Raw genomic sequence first — 26,379 nt, 5'->3', positions numbered from 1 at the left:
AGTCCTAAGGTGTGCAAGTCTTAAGGTGCGCAAGTTCTAAGGTTCGCAAGTCCTAAGGTGCGCAAATCCTAAGGTGCGCAAGTCTTAAGGTGCGCAAGTCCTAAGGTTCGCAAATCCTAAGGTTCGCAAGTCCTAAGGTTCGCAAGTCCTAAGGTTTGCAAGTCCTAAGGTTCGCAAGTCCTAAGGTTCGCAAGTCCTAGGGTGCACAAGTCCTAAGCTGCGCAAGTCCTAAGGTTCGCAAGTCCTAAGGTTCGCAAGTCCTAGGGTTTGCAAGTCCTAAGGTTCGCAAGTCCTAAGGTTTGCAAGTTCTAAGGTTCGCAAGTCCTAAGGTGCGCAAATCCTAAGGTTCGCAAGTCCTCCAAGGTTCGCAAGTCCTAAGGTGTGCAAGTCTTAAGGTTCGCAAGTCCTAAGGTTCGCTAGTCGTAAGATTCGCAAGTCCTAAAGTTCGCAAGTCCTAAGGTGCGCAAGTCCTAAGGTTCGCAAGTCCTAAGGTTCGCAAGTCCTAAGGTTCGCAATTCCTAAGGTTTGCAAGTCCTAAGGTTCGCAAGTCCTAAGGTGCGCAAATCCTAAGGTGCGCAAGTCCTAAGGTGCGCAAGTCCTAAGGTTCGCAAGTCCTAAGGTTCGCAAGTCCTAAGGTTTGCAAGTCCTCAAGGTCGCAAGTCCTATAAGGTGCGCAAGTCCTAAGGTGCGCAAGTCCTAAGGTGTGCAAGTCTTAAGGTTCGCAAGTCCTAAGGTTCGCTAGTCCTAAGTTTTAAGGTTCGCAAGTCCTAAGGTTCACAAATCCTAAGGTTCACAAGTCCTAATGTTCGCAAGTCCTAAGGTTCGCAAGTCCTAAGGTTTGCAAGTCCTAAGGTTCGCAAGTCCTAAGGTTCGCAAGTCCTAAGGTGCACAAGTCCTAAGCTGCGCAAGTCCTAAGGTTCTGCAAGTCCTAAGGTTCACAATTCCTAAGGTTTGCAAGTCCTAAGGTTCTGCAAGTCCTAAGGTTTGCAAGTTCTACGGTTCGCAAGTCCCACGGTGCGCAAATCCTAAGGGTCGCAAGTCCTCCAAGGTTCGCAAGTCCTAAGGTGTGCAAGTCTTAAGGTTCGCAAGTCCTAAGGTTCGCTAGTCGTAAGATTCGCAAGTCCTAAAGTTCGCAAGTCCTAAGGTGCGCAAGTCCTAAGGTTTGCAAGTCTTAAGGTTCGCAAGTCCTAAGGTTCGCAATTCCTAAGGTTTGCAAGTCCTAAGGTTCGCAAGTCCTAAGGTGCGCAAATCCTAAGGTGCGCAAGTCCTAAGGTGCGCAAGTCCTAAGGTTCGCAAGTCCTAAGGTTCGCAAGTCCTAAGGTTTGCAAGTCCTCAAGGTCGCAAGTCCTATAAGGTGCGCAAGTCCTAAGGTGCGCAAGTCCTAAGGTGTGCAAGTCTTAAGGTTCGCAAGTCCTAAGGTTCGCTAGTCCTAAGTTTTAAGGTTCGCAAGTCCTAAGGTTCACAAATCCTAAGGTTCACAAGTCCTAATGTTCGCAAGTCGTAAGGTTCTCAAGTCCTCCAAGGTTCGCAAGTCCTAAGGTTTGCAAGTCCAAAGGTTCGCAAGTCCTAAGGTGCACAAGTCCTAAAGTTCGCAAGTCCTAAGGTGCGCAAGTCCTAAGGTGCGCAAGTCCTAATGTTCGCAAGTCGTAAGGTTCGCAAGTCCTAAGGTGTGCAAGTCTTAAGGTTCGCAAGTTTTATGGTTCGCTAGTCACAAGGGTCGCTAGTCCTAAGGGTCGCAAGTCAGAAAGTTCACTATGTAGTACCGTGACCCTAAACATAACCCTCTAACCCTTTTTTCGGATTCGCGATCCTTAGGACTATCAAGATTTGTTCAACTATAGCAAGAGCGACGTCGTTTTTGGCTCAACGATTTGTATCGATTGATCGGCCCGTTACCGCCCGTAGTGAGTAGGCCTACCTTGGTAGTTTGCCCGATTTTCCCTCACACCATGTGTAGAATTATTTTGTTTAGTAACTATCCTCAAAACCAACACTGCCACTATGACAATAGCAATATGACAATAGCAACAACACTGACAACAACAACAACAATGATAACAATAACAATAACAAAAATTTGGGTGTAGTATTTGACCAAACTATGTCTATGAAGGACCATGTGAAATCTGTTGTTAAAACAGTTAACTTTCATTTGAGGAACATCTATAGAATCAGGAGATATATCACGGTTGAAAGCTGCCACCACCTGGTTCGTTCGCTTATCCTATCCCGCCTGGTTATGCGAACTCGCTGTTGTTTGGAATTTCAGCTAAGGACAGAAAAAAAAGCTGCAAGTACTGCAAAACAGGGCAGCTCGAGTCATTTTTAGATGCAATAGACTTCAGTCCTCAGCACCCCTGCGGAGAGAATTACATTGGTTGCCTGTTAATGAGAGGGTTATCTTCAAAGTGCTGCTTTTGACCTTCAAAGGTATCAACAATCTCACACCTGGTTACCTGTCCTCATTACTCATTCAGTACAAACCAAGCAGGGAAAATGTGCGCTCCAGTAGTAATTTTCAACTTCAAGTTTCTCGTACTCGACTGTCAATAGGGGACCACGCCTTCAATGTTGCTGCCCCACGCCTTTGGAACTTGCTCCCCCTCCATATCCGCCTTTCACCCTCAGTCAATATTTTCAAGAAATTGTTAAAACTCACCTTTTTCCATCTCAATAATGTTTTGTTCCTTATATGCATCCTTGGTATTTGCCTACATTTATTTTATCATTATATTTGCTTTGGGGTTTTTAAAATTGTATTTTAATCATGTTATTATGGTCTATTGATGATTTATCGTGTTGCTTTTTAATAATTATTGTTGTACATGTAAGTGATATTTATTTTTGCTGTATAATTCTATATTATTGTGTTTTTAACCATGTTATTTGCTATTGTACAGCGCTGTGGTAATTTTTGATATAGCGCTCAATAAATGATGTGTTATATTATATTATAACATGCACTAATAACAACAAAAACTTCCATCGAACACTCTTGATAATCTGCAAAACAATTTTTGAGGGTATCTAGAGACAGGAAAGTTTTACCTTCTCGCCAAGCTTGATAGCAATGGAGGCTTCATTGACTTTGATAAAATTATATGCACAATTAGCGCAATATTTTTAGGATAATCAAAGTCAGGGAAATCTGCATTGTTATCAAGCTTGGCGAGAAGGTAAACTTTCCTGTTTCTGGATATCCTCACAAAAATAGTTGTTTTGCAAATGATCGTATCATAAGAGTGTTCGATGGCTCGGTTCTTGTTGTTAATTAGTTAGCATCATTAATGTTTTTGTTGGTGTCATTGCAATCGTGGAGATTGAAGGGGAATTCAATAACGTAAAAGGAAAATTTAAGACCACTTTGACTTCACAATCAAGAATTTTACCTTGATTGTGGTGAGAACCTGAAAGCCCATCTGTTTGCAAATGTTTTATGAGGTATACCGCCCTCTATAAAATTCACTACACTGTCAGCTTGATTGCAGATGTCATTTTCCAATACTATGATATGAATAAATTTTCTATTTTAATTTTCTCCCAGATGCAGATGATACTGGTGAGCTAGTTACATCTTACGTCACCTTTGCAAATTGATATCGTATTCATTTAAATGATGTTCATCACAGAATAGTGAAACATTATTTTATGGGATTACGAAAACTATGATCTAGAAACGCTGAGTTGCCGCCGCCGGCCACACCACAATGCAACACCTCGCATCTCTGGGAGATGAAAATTGAAAGTGGTTTGTCAATGGTATATTTTTGCGTGGTATTGTGAAGCAGGCTGAGTGAACGATAAAAGGTAAGAAAACCATTATTACATGGTAGGCACTATGTATTCTATCTGACAAAATCATGTAAAAATCTGTAAAACACTTTATCTGAGATTTTGGTCATGTATATTGCACGACACGAGTTAACTATAAAATCATACTTCACGATTTATTAGCTATGGTATAAAATTTCGCATGTTGGTGTGGTTTATATTTGCTTACTACCAATAATATTATGGTTTTAATCCTGTGGCATTAACATAACACTGCAAGCTAGATTGATTAGCTTTCTGATGTGTATATGGATATCATGCTATGGAAAATGACAGCCAAATAGGCATATTTATAGCTTATCCAAAAAGAGCGTCTCTCCAGAGAGATGTGATATGTTTTAACCTTACACTATAATAGGTGCGGTGGTTTTAGTTAAAGGGAGGTGGTGGCAGGGTGGGATCATCATTGGGCGGAGTACTTGGAATTTGAATGTCCCGTAGAGATACTTCCATCGTCCTCCCATATCACATGATGACTTGTCTATCTTCAAAAATATTATCTTTGCGTTTAAGCCTTTACCATATAACTCGCGAATAAATGTTACCAATGAGTAAAATACAATTGATAACAATTGGCTATTGCAGTTGAATTCCATACACCCCTATGGAAGATATTACCTTAATCTCCCACACAGGTGGTGTATATTTTAAATGGAGTCACCCATTCAGATAACCCCCATTTGAAAGTCACACTCCATGTGTGGTAGACTGATATATGGGGGGGGGGGGATTTTAACTGAAATTCTTGCACGTCTCTGCAAATATGCTTCTGCTCGCTTTTAAAATTTGTTTCCGAAGCTATTGGAAATGTCACAATACCTATAAATCTGTATGCTTGCAGTTTATGATTGTTACATAAATGGTTTCACTAACTTCTGGTGTGTTTTGAAGCTGCATATTAAATAAGATATCTAACGAACTTAATTATTTTGCTATTTCTACTTCTGAAATCTAGAATTACTACTCGGATAAAAAAAATTAAACGAGTAGGAATACATTTACTGTGTTTGTATTTTAAGTTTATCGTTTTTCTCTGTTTAGTGTCCACCAGTGCTCGGACGTCCTATAAGATCTTCTCTGCACCCCAAGATGGCCAGTGATGTTGTGTTACAAGCAGTACGACAAGGAGACCTGGACTCCGTCAAACTTCTCCTATCCAGTGGAAAAGTTACCACTGCTACCCGGGATCCTCTCGGAGCAACATGTGTTCATATGGCCGCAAGAAATGGAAATTTAGAAATTCTGAAATACTTAGTAGAAACGGCAAAGTTTCCTGTAAATTTACCTGCCGAAAACGGGGCATTGGCTACCCACGACGCTGCTGCTCTTGGTCATCGCGGATGTTTGGAGTACTTACTCGATAAAGGATGTCCTTTAATTGCATGTGATTGTAATGGAGTGAATTTACTTCATCTCACAGCAAGATTTGGGAATTTACAACTTTTGACTTGGCTGGTAGAACAGAGAGAAATGGATATCTCTACCAGGGATATTAAAGGAGCGACCGCTTTGCATTACGCGGCTGCAGAAGGCAATTTGCAATGTCTTATATACCTGATTCAAAATACACCACAGTAAGTGCATGCATTTATATAACTATGATTGTTTTTGAGTTAATTTGTTCGGGTTCGACAATCCTGAATTATATAACCCAAGAAAGCCTCCTGTGAAACTTATTTTCATTGGGGTCCATTTGAAAATCGGGACGGGTTGGGAACAGTCATTGGTTAACATCCTACTCTTCTTAAAACTGACAGCGAGCTGCATGTATGGCTCTTATGTACATGGACCGACGGCGTAACGTCCCCTCCGAAGGACGGAATTCTCTCATTCGGTTCATTTACCCAATTCGAATACACCATACGGCTTAACGTCCCCTCCGAAGGACGGAATTCTCTCATTCGGTTCGTTTACCCAATTATAAATACACCATACTACGATAAACAGGATCGTAACCAGGGGAATGTGAGGGTGCGCATACCAATCCAGAAAAAGTCAGGAAAGAAAACCAGTATGTGTACTTCTGGGTAAATAAGATAATCTTTATTACCCAACAAGAATACCACTAGACACACAAAAATACCATTTGTCTCACAGAATTAGCCTTTTGTCAATCAACACCACATTGAGGAATTATACAGTTTTACTCCCACAATGAAGTATTGATAAACGAGAGACTATAATTCTGTGCACAATTGCATGAACGATCCACCTGTTTTGCATCAAAAATGTCAAAATCTCTCCACCCCACCCCCTTCAATCAGCCCCAAATAAGTTCTGGGTACGACCGGCCCTTGGTGACAACCTTAAGGATGTTATATCGAGTCACTGTATTATGTTCTAAGCTCTTTACATCGGAAACTGATCTACTTTAGGCGAGATTTATCGACGGCATCATATAGCGCTATCTTCAGTAGATAGCACACTCAATGCAATATAATACAACATAAGTGTATTAGTAAGCACTAGTTTCCGCTGTATATACATACATGTATATGTAAAGCAGTATTATTTATAGTTCCTGGAGATTATTATTTTCCTGAAATGTGTCAAACACTAGTTTCCACGGTATGCATATTAACGTTGCCGTCTTATTTATAGATTCTATAATAATTATTATACATTTTTTGAAATGTGTCGATTGTGGCTTGTTTTAATCAACATATATACTGGTAAAGTATAAATTATCTAAAATGAAATCACGAAATTTACATTTATCTACATGGTATGCGCATAATTTATACTGAAAATCATAATGTACCACACGATATTATTCAGTCAGTTATTAAAAATTCCATACACAATGCGTCAGAATATCAAATCTAAAAATGGTCAAATCGATATGTGGCCTTGACTGATGATGCATCGTGATTTTTGAGCGCTTATTATGATAGTAGCAATCCATGAAGCAAGCTAACGTAATCATGAAATGCTTTATGATTAGTTTTTGTAGGTCGTTGGTTGTGGGTCGTTAAGCTATATAAATGCTATAAATGCCCCGTACCCTTTAAAAATAGAATAGTTCCCGTCGAAAAAAATAATGTCACAATTCATAATTCCAGCTGATGTTTATCGCTTTTGACCTATCTTTCGAATAGTGGGTGTGGACATTTAATTGATTTGTGATACTAAATACGACAGCAGATGAAAACATGAAATACCGTAGAATTCCGTCAACAAGCATATGCCTGAATGTTTTGTCGAAGAAAGAGACGAAAGGTAGACCCCTCCACAAAAACATTATAATAGATTGGTCTTACAATAATACATGTTTGTACAACCACCTGTATTAGTAATATAGTTGCTCAAACTCCAAAGAATGTTTTTGTGGAGGGTAGCTGTCTTTCGTTTCTTTCATCAAAAAGTAACCACTCATTTAGAGGCATATATTTAAGTATGCCTGTAGACGGATTTCAATGTTAAAACCATTATGCTATAGAATCTCGTCAAAATGCAACTTCTGGTTGCTTATCTATGGACTAACGAGTATAATCCTGAAATTCTTAAATTTCATAATATCAATCAGTTCATTCCATATATGGTTTGTGGATTACTTTTTGTAACATCCATAAGGATGTGTAGGCATATAGAAGAAAAATATTTCCCAAATTTGCTCAGTCAAAAATAATGTATGAAAAGGTAACGGAAGCTATTAATTGGCAAGCATGATTTCGACTTTCAATCCATTCGGTTCTAATTGCATTGTTTCATGGTTAAATGGGTACTAATTGCTTAATTAAGTGGAAGCGATTAAGGCCTGATTCCTCGTATGCATAATGATGAACCACCATACGGTATATTATTAGCAAGGAACACGGTGGTTGTGTATTTTTTCAGTATTTAAAATAGTACAAATGTTATCCGAAATAAGCGTAAATGTTCGTCTCGGTGGCGTAGATTTCTAATTGGGAATGGGATGGAAACAAGAAAACAAATTCTTGGAGTGTAGTGAAATCCAGCACCTTTTGGTGACATAAGTTTATGGTACAAATGCGCGAGAAACACGCATAAATGTTGGTGCAGCAGTGGAGCAAATTCACGCGAATAGCACAAAAATGGGCACTTTTTAGGCTAAAATGGCTAAATATGAGGTTAATTTGGTCAGAAACTCAGGTGTTGATGTGGTTTGAACCACCCCTTTGTCAAATATTGGGGGAGGGGAGGGGTTCCTGCCCGGCACCCCCGGATATGGTTCGTCTATCCTGTTTAGTGATGACGATGACAATGATGACGACAATGATTTATTTTGATGATAAATATCACAAAGTCAGGAAAATCCGCCCAGTTATAAGTCAAATAACAAGGTTAACTTTCCAGTCTCTGGGACGGTATACTCTCAAAAATAGAAAGGAAAAATCAATTTAGTATTAAGGTTATTCATTATTTTAAACTGTTGTGATTTGAGTTCACAGCATCTTACGAATGGTAGTGAGCTTTGGCAAAACATGCATTGCTCAATTCATAGCGAGCGCGTAGAAGAATTAAAATATCACAGATATACTTTTATAGGTGCTGTGGTTCTTGAGTTACGTTGTGAAGAGGGCTGAAACAACAACACTTTTTTAAAACGTACATAACTAATTAACAACAATAAAATAAGCAAGTTTGCAGAGTATACGATTTGTAGAATGAACTTTTGCAAAACATCAAGGTGTTTTAATTTTCAATAATATATTGATCTAGATAATGAAAATCGATTTTTAGGTTGCTTCGACCAACAATACCTCGTCTACCCTTGACAACAAATACTGCTGTATATTTAATTATAGATATTAATATTTTCCAGAAAAATATGGGTTTACAGCCCAAATTGACTATAGTATTCATTCATGCCTGCATTTATATTGATAAATTAATCATCATCCTCCTAATTATAGGCGATGTCGTGTCAAGACAGAGCATGCTTTAGAAGTAAGCCGTGCTCGCTCGAATTAATTCAGTCGATCCTGAGATGTCTACCAGAAATAACAAGACTTATCTCATCATCGTATTATTCATCCGGCTATTACTGAGGCACTAAAGCATATATCATGGGGTTATATGGTTTTCATCAACCTAATTGCAAATATTATGAAAATATTACTAGCTTGATTAATATTTTATGTACTTTTTAAAATTGAACATAAGGATGTATAATTGTGTACCACAGTTTGTGTGAAGTAGTAGGGTCGTGGAAGGCGTAGGGCGAGTCCCTAAATCAACCTGTGGCCCCCCTTCAAATCGTTAATGCTCTGTGTGCTAGCCTTCAACATAAAAAAATCCAAGTTTTGAGATATTTCATCCAAATATCAATAGCTATCTTAAGATCAACCGAACCAATACTAGGTTTGTTTATACTCATTTTAATTAATTTTTCATGCTGATTCCAAATTTGGTCATAAAATATACAGTTAAGAAATTTTTGAATTAAAAAAAAAGAAACTTGTCGTCTGCAGTCGACACGCTCGTAGAGAGAGTAAAAAAGTAGAAATTGTACGGAGTTTCAGGATTTTACCACCACCGAATCATACTTACCTTCACGCGCATTTGTACCATAAACTTACTCTGTCGCCAAAAGGTGCTGGATTCACTATACTTCAAGATTTTTTTCCAACCCAATCCCCCATGACAAAATCTACGCCACTGATAATACTCACCTATTCCTGCCCATTTCAATGGAGCGACTTTCAACCTATCATTGTTTTAAATTCATTCAACGTAGATTTGATGATAAAATAATATTTTTTGTGCTCTTTTAAGAGTATTTAAGTATTATAAGTATTTAAGTATTATATTCTACTGAGATTCAAAGTACGCTCCCGTTTCTTGAGAAATGGACGATTCCAGTCGAAATCCGTACACCCCTATATGGACGACATGACTTCCATCTCCCACACAGGGAGCGTGAATTTAAAACAGGGATACCTGAATGGCTGCATTTGAAATCTACACCCATATGGGATGTATGGATTTTAACTGGAATGGCCTAGTGTCTATTGATAAAAACAACAGTAAAACGCTTCGATCAGTTTGTTTATAAAGACGTTTCGTGATATTTTACAGGAAAATGTCAAATGTATTTCACAAAATATTGATTTCAAAGGATGGAAACAAAATTGAAATCTATGCAAAGGGCAGAAAACGGAAAAAGGAAAGGCAATGAGAGGATAGAGAAGAGTGAAAAATAAATAAGAAATAAGATAAATGAGAAAGAAATGAAGTGGTACTCAGAGGGGAGGGAGGGAGGGAAGAAGGCGAGAAAGAGGGAGAGGGGAGGAGCGACGAGATTGAATGAGAGAGAAAAGATGGAAGGGCGAAAGAGAGAGTGGAACAGAGACCAAATTAAGTAAAGCATACTGTACTCGTGTCGGTAAATAAGGCATCTTACTTAGGCTTATGTAGGTAATTTAAGTATCAGAACAATATGCATGCATGGATATCAAGTATTCCGAAACAGAATACTTTAACTAAAACCTTGCCAATATCAAATTCCATTTAATTTTAAAGAGTGTACTCAAGTTTAATAGATTCAATCAAAAGCTATTCTATTTTGACCGAAAGTAAACCTGTTTTTCTACTCTTTCATAGTTACTCAAATTGGACTATAAAAATACCAATAAGATTAGACCAATATCTTTAAGAAATATGGAAAATCAACGAGAAAAAACAATAACAATGTCAAGATGATTTTCATGCAGGATATAATACAATAAGCCAAATCGCTATTGTAACTTCCGGTTTTTTTAGGACACTTTGCCCTTTGACCTATCTGGAAAATTCAGAAAAATTCGGGTTTTGTGCGTACAAAATATAATTTAAAACGTGTTACTAGAATAAAAACAAACTTAAAAAACATTATTATTAAATGAATTAATTATTTAAATATTTTTAATGATAACATTATGACAATAATAAATAAATTATTAATAATTACAGCAATTTTCCTGATAGGTCAAAGGACAAAGTGTCCTAAAACTGCAAAAACTGTCCCACAATGCATTGCAAACTTCCAATGCCGATTGGGCTTATTATTTTACTTTTGTTTTTGTATGTTTTTTAATTGAGCTGACACGTGCCTCTGGCTCTCATGAAATCTGATGAAGTCCTGCAGCATCAAAATAATGAGTACATTGTTTTATCTACTATCTACTGAAGATAGCATTTAACATCTTATCCCGATTCAAGAAAATTACAAATATTTAAATAAACATTTTTGCACACACACACACAAAAAGGAGTTTGTGATATATATTATCTGGTTTAAAATGATTATATCACATTCAAAATAAATCAAACTGTATTATATGGAGAGCTTATTTCCTAAACAAGGTCAATCCATTTTGCACTAATTTTGGAAAATCCTGAATTTTCCCACTTTCCTTAAACAAAATGTATTACATTCCCTTTAAAGTCGCTTTTATTCGTAACAAATGTAGCAAAATGCGTATATTCCTGAGAATAGAAGAACAAACAGCGAAGTCAATGGTGCATTTGACTTATTACATTAGTGGTGATTGTCGGATGCTTGTTGCTAAGCAACGTTATTGATGGGATGCGGGTTGGATGCTGTGGTAATAATAATGGCGTTCATACATGATGGTTTACGAGAAATCACCACTCCTTTATATGTGATGTAGTGATATTACCAGCGATAAATGCATTTCTTTGCTTCACATCGTTTTCATCATGGGTATTACTCGTAAAATGCAGACTAGGAAAAATATATACCAAGAATATGATTAAATCTCTGAACAGGCACATAAATTTAAGTATTTTGACTATAACACTAGGCTTAATTGTCAATATTCTTTTTGAGTCCATGATGTTTTTGATCAAAATGCAGGTAACTGATAAACTCAAAAAGAAATAATAAAATATTTTAATTTCGAAATTGAACAAATCAAGTCATTTTGAGAGGATTTTCAGAGTCAGGAAAGTCTACCTTGTTGCCCAACTTGATAACAAAAGACTTTCTGGTCACTGGATAGGCTATCATTACAAAACGAACCCACGACATTTATCACCAACGTAATTATTTTGTGAGGGCATCCAGAGACAAGTCTACCTTGTTGTTCAGCTTAATAACAAGGTCGATTTTGTAGTCACTGGATATCCTCACAAAACTAATTCGCAACCTTTATCACCAACGAGGATAGGCTAATTGTTATCATCGTCATCATATTCATCACAACATTTTGCGAGGGCATCCAGATACAGGAAAGTCTACCTCGTTGTTCAGTTTGATAACAAGGTAGATTTCCCAGTCACTGGATATATTCGCAAAACTCACACACAATCTTTTACACCAACGAAAGGCTAATTGTTATTATCGTCATCATTAGGCTATATTCAATACAATTATTTTGTGAGGGCATCCAAAGACAGAAAAGTCTACCTTGTTGTTCAAATTTGATAACAAGGTATAGGTTTTGTAGTCACTAGATACCCTCACTAAACTCACACACACAATCTTTTACACCAACGACAGGCTAATTGTTATCATCGTCATCATTATATTCAATACAATTATTTTGTGAGGGTATCCAAAGACAGGAAAGTCTACCTTCAAATCTGATAACAAGGTATAGGTTTTCCATCACTGGATATCCTCACAAAACTCACACACCCAACCTTTTACACCAACGACATTGTTATCATCGTCATTCATTGCAATTATTTTGTGAGGGCATCCGGAGACAGAGAAAGTCTACCTTGTTGTTCAAATTTGATAACAAGGTAGATTTTCCAGTCACTGGATATCGTCACACACAACACACAATCTCTTCAAATCAAATAAATAGTTAATCATATTTATATAGTTACATAGAGCCAATACCAATACCTTTCAGTGTATCTTTTGATTTAAAAAAAAAAACCCAAGAAATATAATATAGGGAATATCATACTTCTAATAAACACTCAGCAAAGAAAGCAGTCGCACTGTATACGAATAGTTGCTCAAAGGAGCTCTCTTTTCTGTACGTTATTTCATTATTTGATCGCATTTTCTATCTAAAATATATGCATCTATAAATTAACATAACATAGATTCATTCGAATAAGCACTAAAAGCATTACAACATAACAAACATGCAAACTTAAGTGTACTGAATCTAAAACAAATAATATGGTTGTTTGTTCTGTGGAGAACCAGATCCCAAATAAATACAATCAACCATGTTTGAGATATAAGCAATAAGACAATCTCAAGGTAAAATAAATGGTTTCACAAAACACTTTATGTCAACAATTGTATTTGCTGCGTAAAGACTGCATTGACAGTGGAGGATCTATAGGATTTTTTTCGGGAGAGGGGAGCATGGTTTTTGTGCCGTATTAAAAGTGGAGGGCAAACTGGGGAGATGAAATATATTTTGGGGCGGGGAAAATGCCCCCTGATCCCCCACCCCACCCCGTAGTACCGCTACTGTATTGAAAGCTTCAAATTAATAATTCGCATTTTACCCAAGATTTATCCTTTGCCGTTGAAATGACGCCCACAGTTTTCACACTTGACAAGCGATTGTTAGTTATTAAGATATAACCTGTAGTATGTCCTTGCACACAGTCCTTGCAATGAATTCCTGGAAATTCTCATTTCAGATTCGAAGCAAATTATAAAAGATAAAAAATATAAATTTAAATGTATTTTTTGAAAATAGATGATAATGATGATGAATATGATAATGATGATGGATATAATACTGGATACTGGATCAATCTTTTAAAATTTAAGACTTAGTTTAAATCTATCAAATCGTTTTATGTCTTACTTTGACACGTTTTCCTATTTAAAAAGTGTTCTTGAAGCATATTCATCATCATCATCATATTCATCTTCACAATTTTGATTTACTTATTTTTGAGATGATCCTCTAAAGCCCATTGAAGTCTATACATTATTGTTCAGTTTGATATCAAGGCAGATTTTCCTTCCTTTCCATCCCAACAAAAATAACTCACAGTTCATCCATGTTTGATGACACGCATGCGATAACAAGAAGTCAATGCTGCAAGCCAAATTATGCCAAAATGCTATTAACCTTAAGTATACATGCCGATGCTGAAGTAACCTATTTTTTTATGAATGGTCACGTCCGTGCAACTACATGTAACGATCACTACTACGAAAAGCTTAGCTAATATCTACAGGCTTAATTATACACTGTAAAAAATTGTAAAATAAATCGTGTTTTATTTGCTTCGCCGTTGATTAAGACTTGGTCATGTCATCACTACCAAATTAGATTTAAAAACCGTATTTGTTCCCGAGTTAAAATATAATTGATTGCAGCAGCAGAGTAAGATATTCGTCTTGCACCAAACAGATTCGATATTTAGGTGAATTTGTTTTGCTTTTTGTGCAGCTGTGAACACTCTGACAATGTGTCAAATAAATATCTTTCGTCGGTATCTACTCTTGAAACAATATTGTAAAGAGTAAGTCTTTATTGATTCGTTTGCAATATTGCTGGATGTACACGCAATACTTGGTGTGTGAATTTATGTCTTGGTTTTATGTGTATGTCTCTGAATTTACAAGTGATTTGTATAATTTATCCCAAACCCACAATGCATGCACACTTTGTAGATTTTCGTTGACCACTGTGACCGCAATCATTCTATAACTAATAGCAGCGCTGAGGCTTGCAGCTAAGAAGCACACGACTTAGACATACCATAATAAACCTTCGCAGCCAGTTTCAGATCTCCGAGTTTCGTATTGGTTACAACGGGACAATAACAGCAGTAAATTCTTGGCCCAGGAGCATTTCAAGTTAACTCAATAGTTTTATCAAAGGAACAACACTATTTAAAACTATTTACAACAACACAACAAGTAGAAGGTCAAGAGTTACTAACTCTCCTTTCCAACTTCAGGGAGTATTTTCCAAAACACATTAATCTAACGAAATCTCTTCCAACAACTCTTTTCCCACGAGTAATACCGTCCGAATTACCGACCTCTAAGAATTAATCTGATTGGTTGTAGAAGGGGGTATACCGTGCATTTAACAAATCTGAGATAGGGCTGAAGGGGATTAAGCTTATACAATTGCGAAGAGATCTAAAAGCTCTATTTTGATTGGTTGATGGGATGATTATACCATGAAATTAACCAATTGTGGGCTCTGTAAGAAAGACAGTAATATCCATGGGATTTAACTTGATTGATAATATTAATTTCAGATATGCAGCATTTGGTGAGTTATTTTGTGAGCATACCCAGTAACTGGTAAGTCTACCTTGTTATCAAGTTTATCAACATACAACAGAGTAGACTTTCCTTGCTCTAGATGCCATCACCTAAATAAAAATTGTATTGAAGAAAGGGAAGATGCGTTTCCCGATAATGATTTAATATACTTGTATTAAATAGGAATGTATGTTTTCTACAGAGGCGGAAAATTAATATAATAATCTTATAATGTGTATGAGACAATGAGACGCTTCTGATTGAAGTCATTATGAATCTAATTGCCTTTCACTTCAAACTGCTCAGTATAAGCACTCCCCTGACGTCAGATATGACTAGAGCAAAACAAGACACCTATAATTAGACTAGTAGCATTTGCATGTTGCTTACTTGCTAGCACAAAATGTGACCAATCGAAGGATAATTTGCATTATATAGATTATAGAATCTGAAACATATTTTTATATTTGGATATTCCAGATTTCACTTACATGCCTAAAATGTGTCTAGTTTGTTCGCAAAATGGAGAGAAGTATGTGGCAGCTGTTTAGTGCTTACAGTGTTATAAAGTTTAATAAAATTTCGATCAAAATGATGTGCTGATCTTGGCGAATACGCCGAATAATATGAATATATAGGCAATGTGGTTATTGAATTAAAATTAAATTGGCGCCTTTTATATGCGATATATCAGTCCACAAATCACCAGGGAAAACAAGTCGATTTTAATTAAAAGATTCGAATCTATATGTAAATCTGTGTCAGTTACTGTGTCAGTGTCAGAAAGTACGACACATATTGAAATACTCGAAATACACGGTCAGTAAGCATTATTCCTTTATTTAAGAAAGCCTTTTAAACAATTAGACCATGTTAGAATCATGTGCACTTAAACTCTCATAAGGCCTCATCCCACGGTTTACAGTTATTAGTTTAGCACTGTGTATTGCAGTATCTAATCGCAACATCGATGGCTTTCGATGGTAAAAGCTTTTATTATTACCATGCAACCCATCTACAAAGCAAACAAGCGGCTGTTTTTCCTGATTTTCTCCATGACTTCACCTCGCCTATTAATGTTTGTCAGCCTTCCACGAAAAGGTCAAGAACTGCTTACAAAGTTATGCTATTTATGAAGTTATTGATGTTTATTGATGATTATTACCAGGAAGCAAAGTGTCATTTAATGTTCCACTGTTTACTATTTTCGTACAACTTCATTCACACGAGGCATGGTGGCGTAGCGGTCTAAAACTTCGAATCATAATCGAGAAGGTATCGTCGTTCGAGTCCCCGCGGCGTCAGCGTGCTGTGGACTGGTTTTTCTTACCTTTATACAACTTCATTACTTATACAGGGTGTCCCAGAATGATTTCTACCGGGAAAGTTGTATTTCTTTAGGTATAAAGGGCATTACTATTGGTAGTATTGTTTTAAATGCTAGAATTTACATATAGTTAGCTTTCTTAGAAATTTTAGATTTTAGAAATTGGACGATTCTAATAGAAGTTACAGGATATTGCGTAAAAATGGCGAATTACAAGTTTTGACAAAACTACATATTTTTAAAACCTGTAAAATTACTAACCGTTCAGCACAAAGTTATTTGGAAAATGTTATGCAGTATATTTGTTGTGTACTGTTCTTACTTCTACTAAATAGTCGATATCTATCAATTATTTATGATCGATTTGTTACGCTTGAGTGACCTTAAACTGTTCTTTCTTTGGCGGCACATTGTGTGAGTTTCATCATTTGAAATACCGGCAGAGATAGCTTTTTCATAAAAGTATAGAGAAGGTTCGTCCTTAGTGTCACAGCGTGTATTTATGTCCACAGTATATTGGCAAACCCACAGCTACGTAATGGAGAAGATTAATATTTACTGCGAAGGATCCTTGAGGAAGTTATATCCTCTGTAATAATGTAATAGTGTATTTCCTACAAAAGAATGTAGAATTTCTCCAATATATTCCACAGTGTGGCGATAAAGGATCCATGTGTTATGAAGCCTTTGCGCTGTAAATTACACACATGCAGTTTTTGGCCATTTTCAGTAATAGCAATGTCACGCCAAAACGAATAAAGCTATTTCCATGAAAGTCACAGAATAAGTAGGAGACATATGTGTCATTGTATTGCACTTATTAAAATTAGATACACTGTTGACTATATATTTTTGATATTTTGTTCAAATACGGTATAAATCATTCTGGGACACCCTGTAAATTATATGCAAAAATGTTGATAATTCATCATACGTATGTAAGATATGGTTTTATGAATGAGAAAAAAGGATTACCGATCCTAGAAGAATAATGCATATTCCTTTGATCTCAAATAACCAATTATATCAAAACCAGACAACAACAGCAACAACTGCAGCAATAACAACAACAACAACAACAACAACAATACCAACAAAATCAACAACAAACAATACCACCATCAACAATAACACCATAAACAACAGCAAAAACAAACAACACCATTAACATAAACAACAACAACATCAACAACAACATTAATAAGGAAAAGTTAGACCAGCACACCGAGTCAGTCAAAGCAGAAAACTTGTCTCCATCCGCTGCGCAAGGTGGTGTGATGTATTCTCAAGATATTTTTGAACAACGACCTAATTGACTTTCTAGAAGTAAAACAGAATTGATCAACTACAAAACAAGCAAAACCTCTCTCTTCCCGTAGATTGCTTCTACGAGCAGGTTGACATTTCACGAAGTGATAATTCTTCTTCCATACACGCACTGCATTGCATGTCTAATTTAATGCAAATGTCTTACAAAAGCCTCACCTATAGGCAAAATTTCAGCTTCATTTAGGCATGTCAGTTATCACTCAAACGATCCAACCACATAAGCTCTATTTATACTCCAGTCGCTTGGGACAAGCACCGATTTTTGACCAATTAGAAGGATCGTTAGTTAAAGTACACAAGAACGTTTCACTTCATTGGTTAGATTTTAGTTTCACATCGCGAACGACTTGTGTACACTTTCAGCTTAACCCTTTCTGTCATGGAGGACGAGTACCGTCCAAGATCCAACATTTTTCTCCTAAACTGTCCATAATTGAGTTAATTTTATATTGACATTTTCTTGATAAATGCATTCGTATGAGTACAAAAAAGGTCAAGAATTAGATCAGTGGTTCTTGAGATAGACATTATATTTTTAAGAATTGGAACTTTGTAACACCTGTTGTACGATGGTAAACCTATAAAGGCAGCGAAATCCATTGAATATTGTAAAGTACACAGGAGCTACTTAGTTAGCGTCAATGTACTTCAATGTATATCCGCTGGGAGTACCACCCAGGAACTATTTGTTTTAATATTCGTCTATGTATAACATGACTCTTCCTCTCAAAGGCAATCTGTCACAGAGATAAATCTGAAATATTTATGTATTCTTGGGCAGGTTATGTAGGTAGGGTAAAAACCTATAAAAAATATGACATATAGGTTTAGCTTTAGGAGAAAACATCGTCTTAGATAGATTTTTATGGGTGATTTTTTTATATAATAAATGCAATGTCAACAGTTGTAGATTGCATTTTTCGCTGCGGTGCAGTGGTAGATAACGATTACAGTAAATGAATATCAGCTAACTAGAAACTTCGGGTAATGGAATGATGGAGTATAAACAGCGGCACTTTGAGTCGTAACGTTAAAACCAACAGTAGATGAATCGGTAAAGAGCAGCAGTATTAAGTAGTGGAGTATTAGCAATAGATGGCAGATGAAGTAATGTGCTATCAGCAATAGATAGTAGATGAAGTAATGTGCTATCAGAAGTAGATAGCAGATGACGTAGTGTGCTATCAGCTGTAGATAGCAGTGTGCTATCAGCAGTATATATGTATTATAGATAAAGTATTGGAGTAGCAGCCAATAAAGATGAAGAAGTGGAGCATCAGCAGGAGATAGCAGATGAAGTAGTGAATAGCAATATGGTAGATAAAGTTGTGGAGTATCAGCAGTAGATAGCAGATGAAGTAGTGTGCTACCAGCAGTAGATACCAGATGAAGTAATGAGCTATCAGCAGTAGATACCAGATGAAGTACTGTACTATCAGTAGTAGATAACAGATGAAGTAGTAGAGTATCAGCAGTAGATAGCAGATGAAGTAATGTGCTATCAGCAGCAGATAGCAGATTAAGTAGTGGAGTATCAGCAGTAGATAGCAGATGAAGCACTGTGGTATCAGCAGTAGATAGAAATGAAGTAGTGTGCTATCAGCAGTAGATAGCAGATGAAGTAGTGTGCTATCAGAAGTAGATAGCAGATGAAGTAGTGTGCTATCAGCAGTAGATAGCAAATGAAATAGTGTGCTATCAGCAGTAGATAGCAGATGAAGTAGTGTGCTATCAGCAGTAGATAGCAGATGAAGTAGTGTGCTATCAGCAGTAGATAGCAAATGATTTTGTTGAAATTTAGTTTTTGAGTAAATAGAATCTGGCATAGTGGTGTAATTCCAAACCACAAACAGTATGTCATTTATGCGCCTTTGTCCTTGCGTAGTATTCAGAGTTATCAAACTCAAACAAATAAAATCAAAAACATTATTCGCAGAACGGAATGTATCATTGAAATCTTTCAATAGATTTGTTTTAAATTTATTTCAGTTGCATGAAAAGCACAAAGTAATAACTGACATTTTCATTATACTCTATTGTTCTGTTTTTCTCGACTTTCACCATTTCTGATGCTGACTAGGGAAATATATCATTTTAGAATGGCTGCTTAGCAACCACTGAACTATTTTCCGCCAAAGGGAAATGATTATATTTATGTCACTTTAATAAAGCCATAATGTATGTTTTGGTCGTATTTCAATTTTGTTATTCTTTGCCAAAAATGATTACATAATATATATTATTAGTAACAACTGTCATGGCTGTTTGCTGATCATTTATTTTTAAATCAAAATAATGAGGTAAAATGAAAGAAAACTACTTAATAACGAATAACTGTGGATCTCTGTGGGGGAATGGTGAAAAACTCATAAATGTTACTGGAATTAAAGCACTTCAGGCTGAGTCTTTTACAGGGTATTTTAATATATCATTGTGTATTACAATCGTGCAAAAAGTAGAAATTCAAGAAAAACTGAAGGCGTCGCTGTAAGCAAATCACATATTATTGCTTTAAAAGGGAGGCTATCATTATTGCATGTTATGGTGAGACAGCTACCTTGTATTTGTATAAATCTTTTATACGTTCAGCTTAGCATCCGTCTTCGTCGGGATCATGTCGTGGAATGTTCATTTTGCATGCTTCGGCGGTGAATAATGTAGGAAATCTAAACTTCAACTCACTGTTAGGCCTTTGAATACGGTTGGAATACGGTTAAGTATGGTCATAGCCTGAATATTTGATCTTACCATATACCCCTTTAAAGGTGGGTAGTCTGGTTTTTCATATGATGTTTTCTATTTACCTTACAAAAAGGCATATCACCCAAACTCATTACTCATTACAATGCTTTATAGTGTTTGAATATAATATTAGAAGCAAACACGTGTATCACAAGACCACCCTTTTATATTATCTAAAGGAAGCATATCTAAAGCCTACCATTTTGCTGGGGCTAAAGTATAAGCAACTGAGAAAATGATAAGCTTTATTCAGATGCCGAAATCTTAATTTTGATGGAATTACAAAGTGGAATGACGTGCCAATCGGGACAGCCACCTTTAAGTTAACTTGATATTATCTAATTGAGAATAAAATATAGAAACCATATAGTCTCATTGTCTCAAAATACATGCTCTATATCTCCCATCTATATAGTGTATTAAATTTATTTTCTCCAACAACTGTGAAACAAATCTGCCTCTAAGTTGAATTGATTAAAAATCTACTGAACTTACTTGAAAATTAAATCTTCACCATCCAGGCAACAATTTGACACGTAATTTGGTCAATAGCCCACGGAGAATAGCGATTTATTTGATATTTTATACAAAAAAAATGGAATGAACCCTTTCTCGTTTTTCATGTGTAGAGATTTCCCTAGGAGTCAATTACGTTCTACAACCAGGTTAATCGAAGGTGGGCATATAAAGAATATAGGACAATACCAGCCACACGAGGGTATTTAATCCAAATTAAACTACACCGATAAATATACAATACCAGCCACACTAGGGTATTTAATCCAAATTAAACTACATCGATAAATCTAGATTGAAGACACTCTATTTTAATGGAAAAATTGAATGATTCTTTATTACCCTAATAAAGCCATGCCAAAAAGATTTAATTTGGGGTTCTATGAAGTTTCATTATTAAGACAATACCTTTTTTAATTTATCAAGAAATTAAATCAATAATACTTTGGTTGTTGCTTTTGTTGTTTTTGAGACACAAACGAAGAAGATTTCTTCGACATTAAGATATTGCTTGCTGTACCTAACATAAATTATTTGGAACCTTTTGGTTCCAACGATGAATTAACCAAACAAGGGATCACACACTTTCAGGCCTTCCCTGTGATTCCCTCACTCTCACATTATAATTGGTACCATGATTTTAAGTATACTATTATTGTTATGTGATGAGAGAAAATGAATAAATAAATGAATGAATGAATGAATGAATGAATGAACGAACGAACGAACGAACGAATGAATGGCACTGCTAAAGAAGAAAACAAAGAACCATTGTAATCGTTTAAATCACAATTTCTTTGTATTGACAACTAACTACATGAATCAATCCATATTGACATGAATTTCAAAATGTGATAAAATCCTATAGTGTCGTGTCATGCTCATCGCTTATGGCATTGTTGTAGTTGCTTCACTATATAGCAGGTGACAAAAGAGGGAAAATGAGGATAATATTGATAGCATTTTGATCAAACGTTATACAGATAAGAAATTCGATCAAAACCCGGTGGACATGGTATACAATATTATTAACGAGGACAACCCATTATACATGTTGTATCAAAATGAGTAGTAATAGGTCTGTCACACTACACCGAATAGGTCTTCCGTACAAGAAACGGATGGTATTTTGGTAAATCCGTTGTTGTTCGTCAATGATCGTTTTATGTTCTTTTTATGTCCTGCTATCATCCGCCAAATGCGTTTCGTGTTAGGTGATGTTCGTTAAGTCCGTCGGCAAGTTTGTGCATGCACAAAACTTGAAACGGAGTGTACCGAATCAGAGGATGATTTAAGGAAGCCCCATCATGCACTGTAAAAGTGTTATCACTAGAGTTTCAACTGCCACTTTACTTTTCAATTCCCATTGAACTCTGTGCAAAAGATGTTGTTTTAGAATTGCCCGTGTGTCATTATTAGTTGGTCGATTTCGGATCTAAAGTGATGTATGCATGAAGGATAATCCACACCTTCTGTAGATAACATAAAATGTGAAATCGACCAACCTTTAGAAGGTGTTTTTATTGTAAATATATCTGTCCAAATTCAAATTTAACCATGCACGTGTGTATGCAGTGGGCGGGCAGTGGTGTCATGTTCACTCACACAGCTGTGCTAACCGCAAGACTTGCTGGGAAGTGCTTAAATCATCCTCTGGTACCGAATACACATGTTCGGTATTTATCCGATGTGCGTTCGTATGGTGCTGCATATTGCCGGAGTTTGTTCGCTCTCCTTTCGTTCATGTTCGTTCTTTGTTTTTTGCACTCGGCCCGTGTTCGTTGCAAATACGTTCCTGTGAGGCCTTCACCACCGGATAGCATATTTTTGCATTCGGTGATGTACGTTGACCCAGACCGTCTTAGTGTCACACTACACCGGATCGGTCTTCCGTATAAGAAACGGATGGTATTTTAGCAAATCCGTTAGTGTTCGTCAATGTTCGTTTTATGTTCTTCATATGTCCTGTTATTATCCGCCAAATGCGTTTCGTGTTAGGTGATGTTTGTTTAGTCCGTCGATAATACGTTTCAAGTTTTGTGCATGCACAAAACTTGAAACGGAGTGTGCTGAATACACATGTTCGGAAGTTGTCCGATGTGTGTTCGTACTGTTCTGTATAATACCCTGGGTTTGTTCGTTATTCTTTCGTTTATATACCGCAGGTGTTTGCAAGGTTTCGCAGGCGCTTGTGCCGGATGTAGGCCTATGGCGAACATGTGCATCGATCATGGGGGGGACTTTCTGAAGGGTGTGTGACGCAATCTCATATTTCCCCCAGTACTTTAGTGACTGACAAGTAGAAAAAAGGGGAAAGGAGAGAAAAAAGAAAAAGAAAGTGAGAAAAATTGAAGAGAGAAGAGAAGAGAAAAAGTTAAATTGCACGTAATTTAGTAGTAGGCCTATGCATGTAAGTAGTATTGAAGAGAGAGGGAGGGGCACTTTCTGAAGGGTAGAGGACGCAATATCAAATTCCTACCAGTTTTAGTGATTGACAAGAAAGAAAAAAGAAGAGAAAACATGGAAAAGGTTAAATTGTATACGTTATTGAGTAGGCCCAGGATAGTAGTACTAGTAAGCCTAAGTATAGGCCTGTGATTATTATAGACAGTGCTTAAATGTGGTTCCTTGGCCCAAAAGCCTGTGAAAATTACTGCCGGCCAGTCCATATGCAGGGCCCGTGATATTTTGTCACCAAAGTCAGTATTTAAGACTGACTTATAGGTCTATTCCTGACTTTAACATATCAATCCATGCATGCTTTACCTGAAATTACGAGTCTGAAGTCTTATATCTGTTATTTTTAAAACAAAATTGCTTATATTATACAATAATGGTGAACACTTTTCAATGGCTTCAATTAGGCTTTCGTTTCACCAAATTGCGGCTGTTTCAAACTAAAATAGTACCCAATAATAGTGCTAAAATTGATCCAAAAAATGACAAATGGCTTCAATTGGGCCTTCATTGTCATTGTCCAAAGGTTTCTCACCTCTATTGCCCCCAGACGCTGGTTGCCCTGATATATTAGATTTGTAGCCCTTTTGTACTTATTAGCCAATATTTGACCATTTTCGTCAAAATTTACTCCCTTAAAAGTTGTCTTTCCCCACTTTGTTCACCCTCTGAAAAAGTGCTTGCTACGTCACTGCCTCTAAGGGGTCAAAACCCCTCTCAAACACCCTCTCCTCCCCCACTCTTCTGATAGGGTGGACGTCCCTGTTGGTGCCACATGCGACGGATTCGCCGGTCATTTGTCGGACGTTGAACGATTGAATATAAAACGCCTGCAGGATTATTAGCGGCCACAACGCATAGAGAGACGAACGGGAATCGGACCCCCAAATTCGGACATTTGTCGGACGTTGACCCCCAAATCCGGTCATTTGTCGGACGTTGAACGATCGAATACAAGACGCCTGCAGGATTATTAGCGGCCACAACGCATAGAGAAACGAACGGGAATCGGACCCCAAATCCGGTCATTTGTCGGACGTTGAACGATCGGATATAAGACGCCTGCAGGATTATTAGCGGCCACAACGCATAGAGAGACGAACGGGAATCGGACCCAAAATCCCACCGAATCTTCTGCCGGACTGGTGATTTTTCCACCGAATAAAATATTTTTGTATTCGGTGATGTACGTTGATCCAGTCCGTCGTAGTGTGACAGACCTATAAGCGTTGAGTGGTACGCCGGAACATATTTAGAGACAATGTGGTTCAATGTCATTTTTTGCAATTTATTTTACATGGAAGAGATCTTATAATATTTATATGGTAATAGTATGGAACGTACGCATGTCTAACAATGATAATCTAATATACTGTAGATAGTTACAGTTGCTAGCTATTGAAGATAATCTATAGATAATCTATTACACGTTCCATATTTATTTTGAGTATTTTTTTATATTTTTGTACGTGTATAAATCTTAATTGGTAGGCTCAAGAGAACGTCCGTTACCTATTTCGAAAAATGGACTTCATATCTGCAGAAGATGGCTATTGAAAATAGTTACTATCTATTAAAGATAGCTAGTTGAGCTACCTCCTGAAGATAGCTAGCTGTTATCTACTGAAGAACTAGCTGTTATCTACTGAAGAAAGCTAGCTATTATCTCCTAGCTGAAGATAGCTATCTGCTATCTCCTAAGATAGCTATCTGCTATCTCCTGAAGATAGCTAGCTACTATACTGAAGATAGCTAGCTGTTATCTCCTAAAGATAGCTATCAGGGCCGATATTCATAAAGCCTTGCTAAATTAGCAACCAACTAGTGCTTAGCAAGATGCTAAATCCACTAGTTGATAGCTACGTAGCAATCAACTAATTTCTTATTCATAAAACCTTGCTAAACACTTTGCTAACTAGCTATCAACTAGAAATATTTAGCTGATAACTTATTTGGGTGTTTTGGGTGATATGGCCTTCAACAGTTGTGTAACATCTAATACAATAGGCTTATATAATACATGTCTATTATACTTGAGCTCTGAACCACAGTCAAAATGATCAAAATGTAATGACTCATTGCTGATGGTCTTCATTGAGATTTCGTTAATAAAATTACATGTGTATTTTGTAAGCTATATAGGCCTACAAGGTTGTTACGGCAAATTAAATTAAAAAGATACTCTGAACAAGTAAAGTTCATATACATGTTAAGTCCTTGGTTTGTTGTAAAAACATACTATACATACTATATTGCTTCATCAAATAGAAAACAACATGCATCCACTTAACGCTGCTCATTTAGCTTCATGAGCAACACTGTGTAAATAATATTAGATAATTTAATAGCATATGATATATCTTGCTTGTTGTCCTGACAAAAGCCAAGCATGATTTATCTTTATCAAATTGACATATAATTTGTTATTGAAAATAAGTCATGCATCTTTACCAAAGAGAACATTGGTAACATGTCTCCAAAATATATATTTTACGTATCAAACAATTGAACAGAATTGCTTCGATTGAACATATCTGCTTAACTAAAGATTACTTGCTATATCATAATCATTTTTCTTGTGCAAATTTGGTTAAACAATACTGGCTTAGTTCAATGTTTATTCATTCACCCTAAATTTGTTGTGTGTTTTTAAGACAGTTTCTTATGTGTAAAACACACTGAAGACCTCAGAAACAGAATATTCTGAGAACATTATTTTTCATAATTGACAACAGTTAATATGAAATTAAAACAATAAATCATGTCAAACTTAGTTCAAAATCATTAAGACTAGTTGTCAACTAGTGACTTAGCGCTGCCCCAGATCAACTCTAAGTTTTGGCAAAATTTTAGAATGTTGCTAACTCTAACTGGGTTTTATGAATAAGAATTAGCAATCAGCTAGGCTTAGCAGCTTGCTAAAGTCAATTTTAGCTGTCAACTAGGCCTAGCGTGGTTTTATGAATATCAGCCTGATATCTACGGAAGATAGCTAGCTGTT

General features: G+C 36.5%; 1 protein-coding gene across 2 annotated transcripts in view; it reads left to right on the top strand.

The window, feature by feature from the left end:
• The first annotated feature begins 3,573 nt into the window (after nt 1-3,573).
• LOC140160528 (uncharacterized) overlaps nt 3,574-26,379 on the top strand; it is a 48,935-nt gene continuing 26,129 nt past the window's right edge. For both annotated transcript variants that reach the window (XM_072183767.1, XM_072183766.1), the window contains exons 1-2: nt 3,574-3,807; nt 4,873-5,405. In XM_072183767.1, coding sequence (XP_072039868.1) covers nt 4,921-5,405 — 485 coding nt within the window. In that variant the 5' untranslated portion in view covers nt 3,574-3,807; nt 4,873-4,920. The remainder of the gene's footprint in view (nt 3,808-4,872; nt 5,406-26,379) is intronic.

Source organism: Amphiura filiformis, chromosome 9 (assembly GCF_039555335.1).
Source record: "Amphiura filiformis chromosome 9, Afil_fr2py, whole genome shotgun sequence".
NCBI lineage: Eukaryota > Metazoa > Echinodermata > Ophiuroidea > Amphilepidida > Amphiuridae > Amphiura > Amphiura filiformis.
The sequence above is the reverse complement of the archived record's forward strand: the minus strand, read 5'-3'. Positions and strand labels throughout refer to the sequence as shown.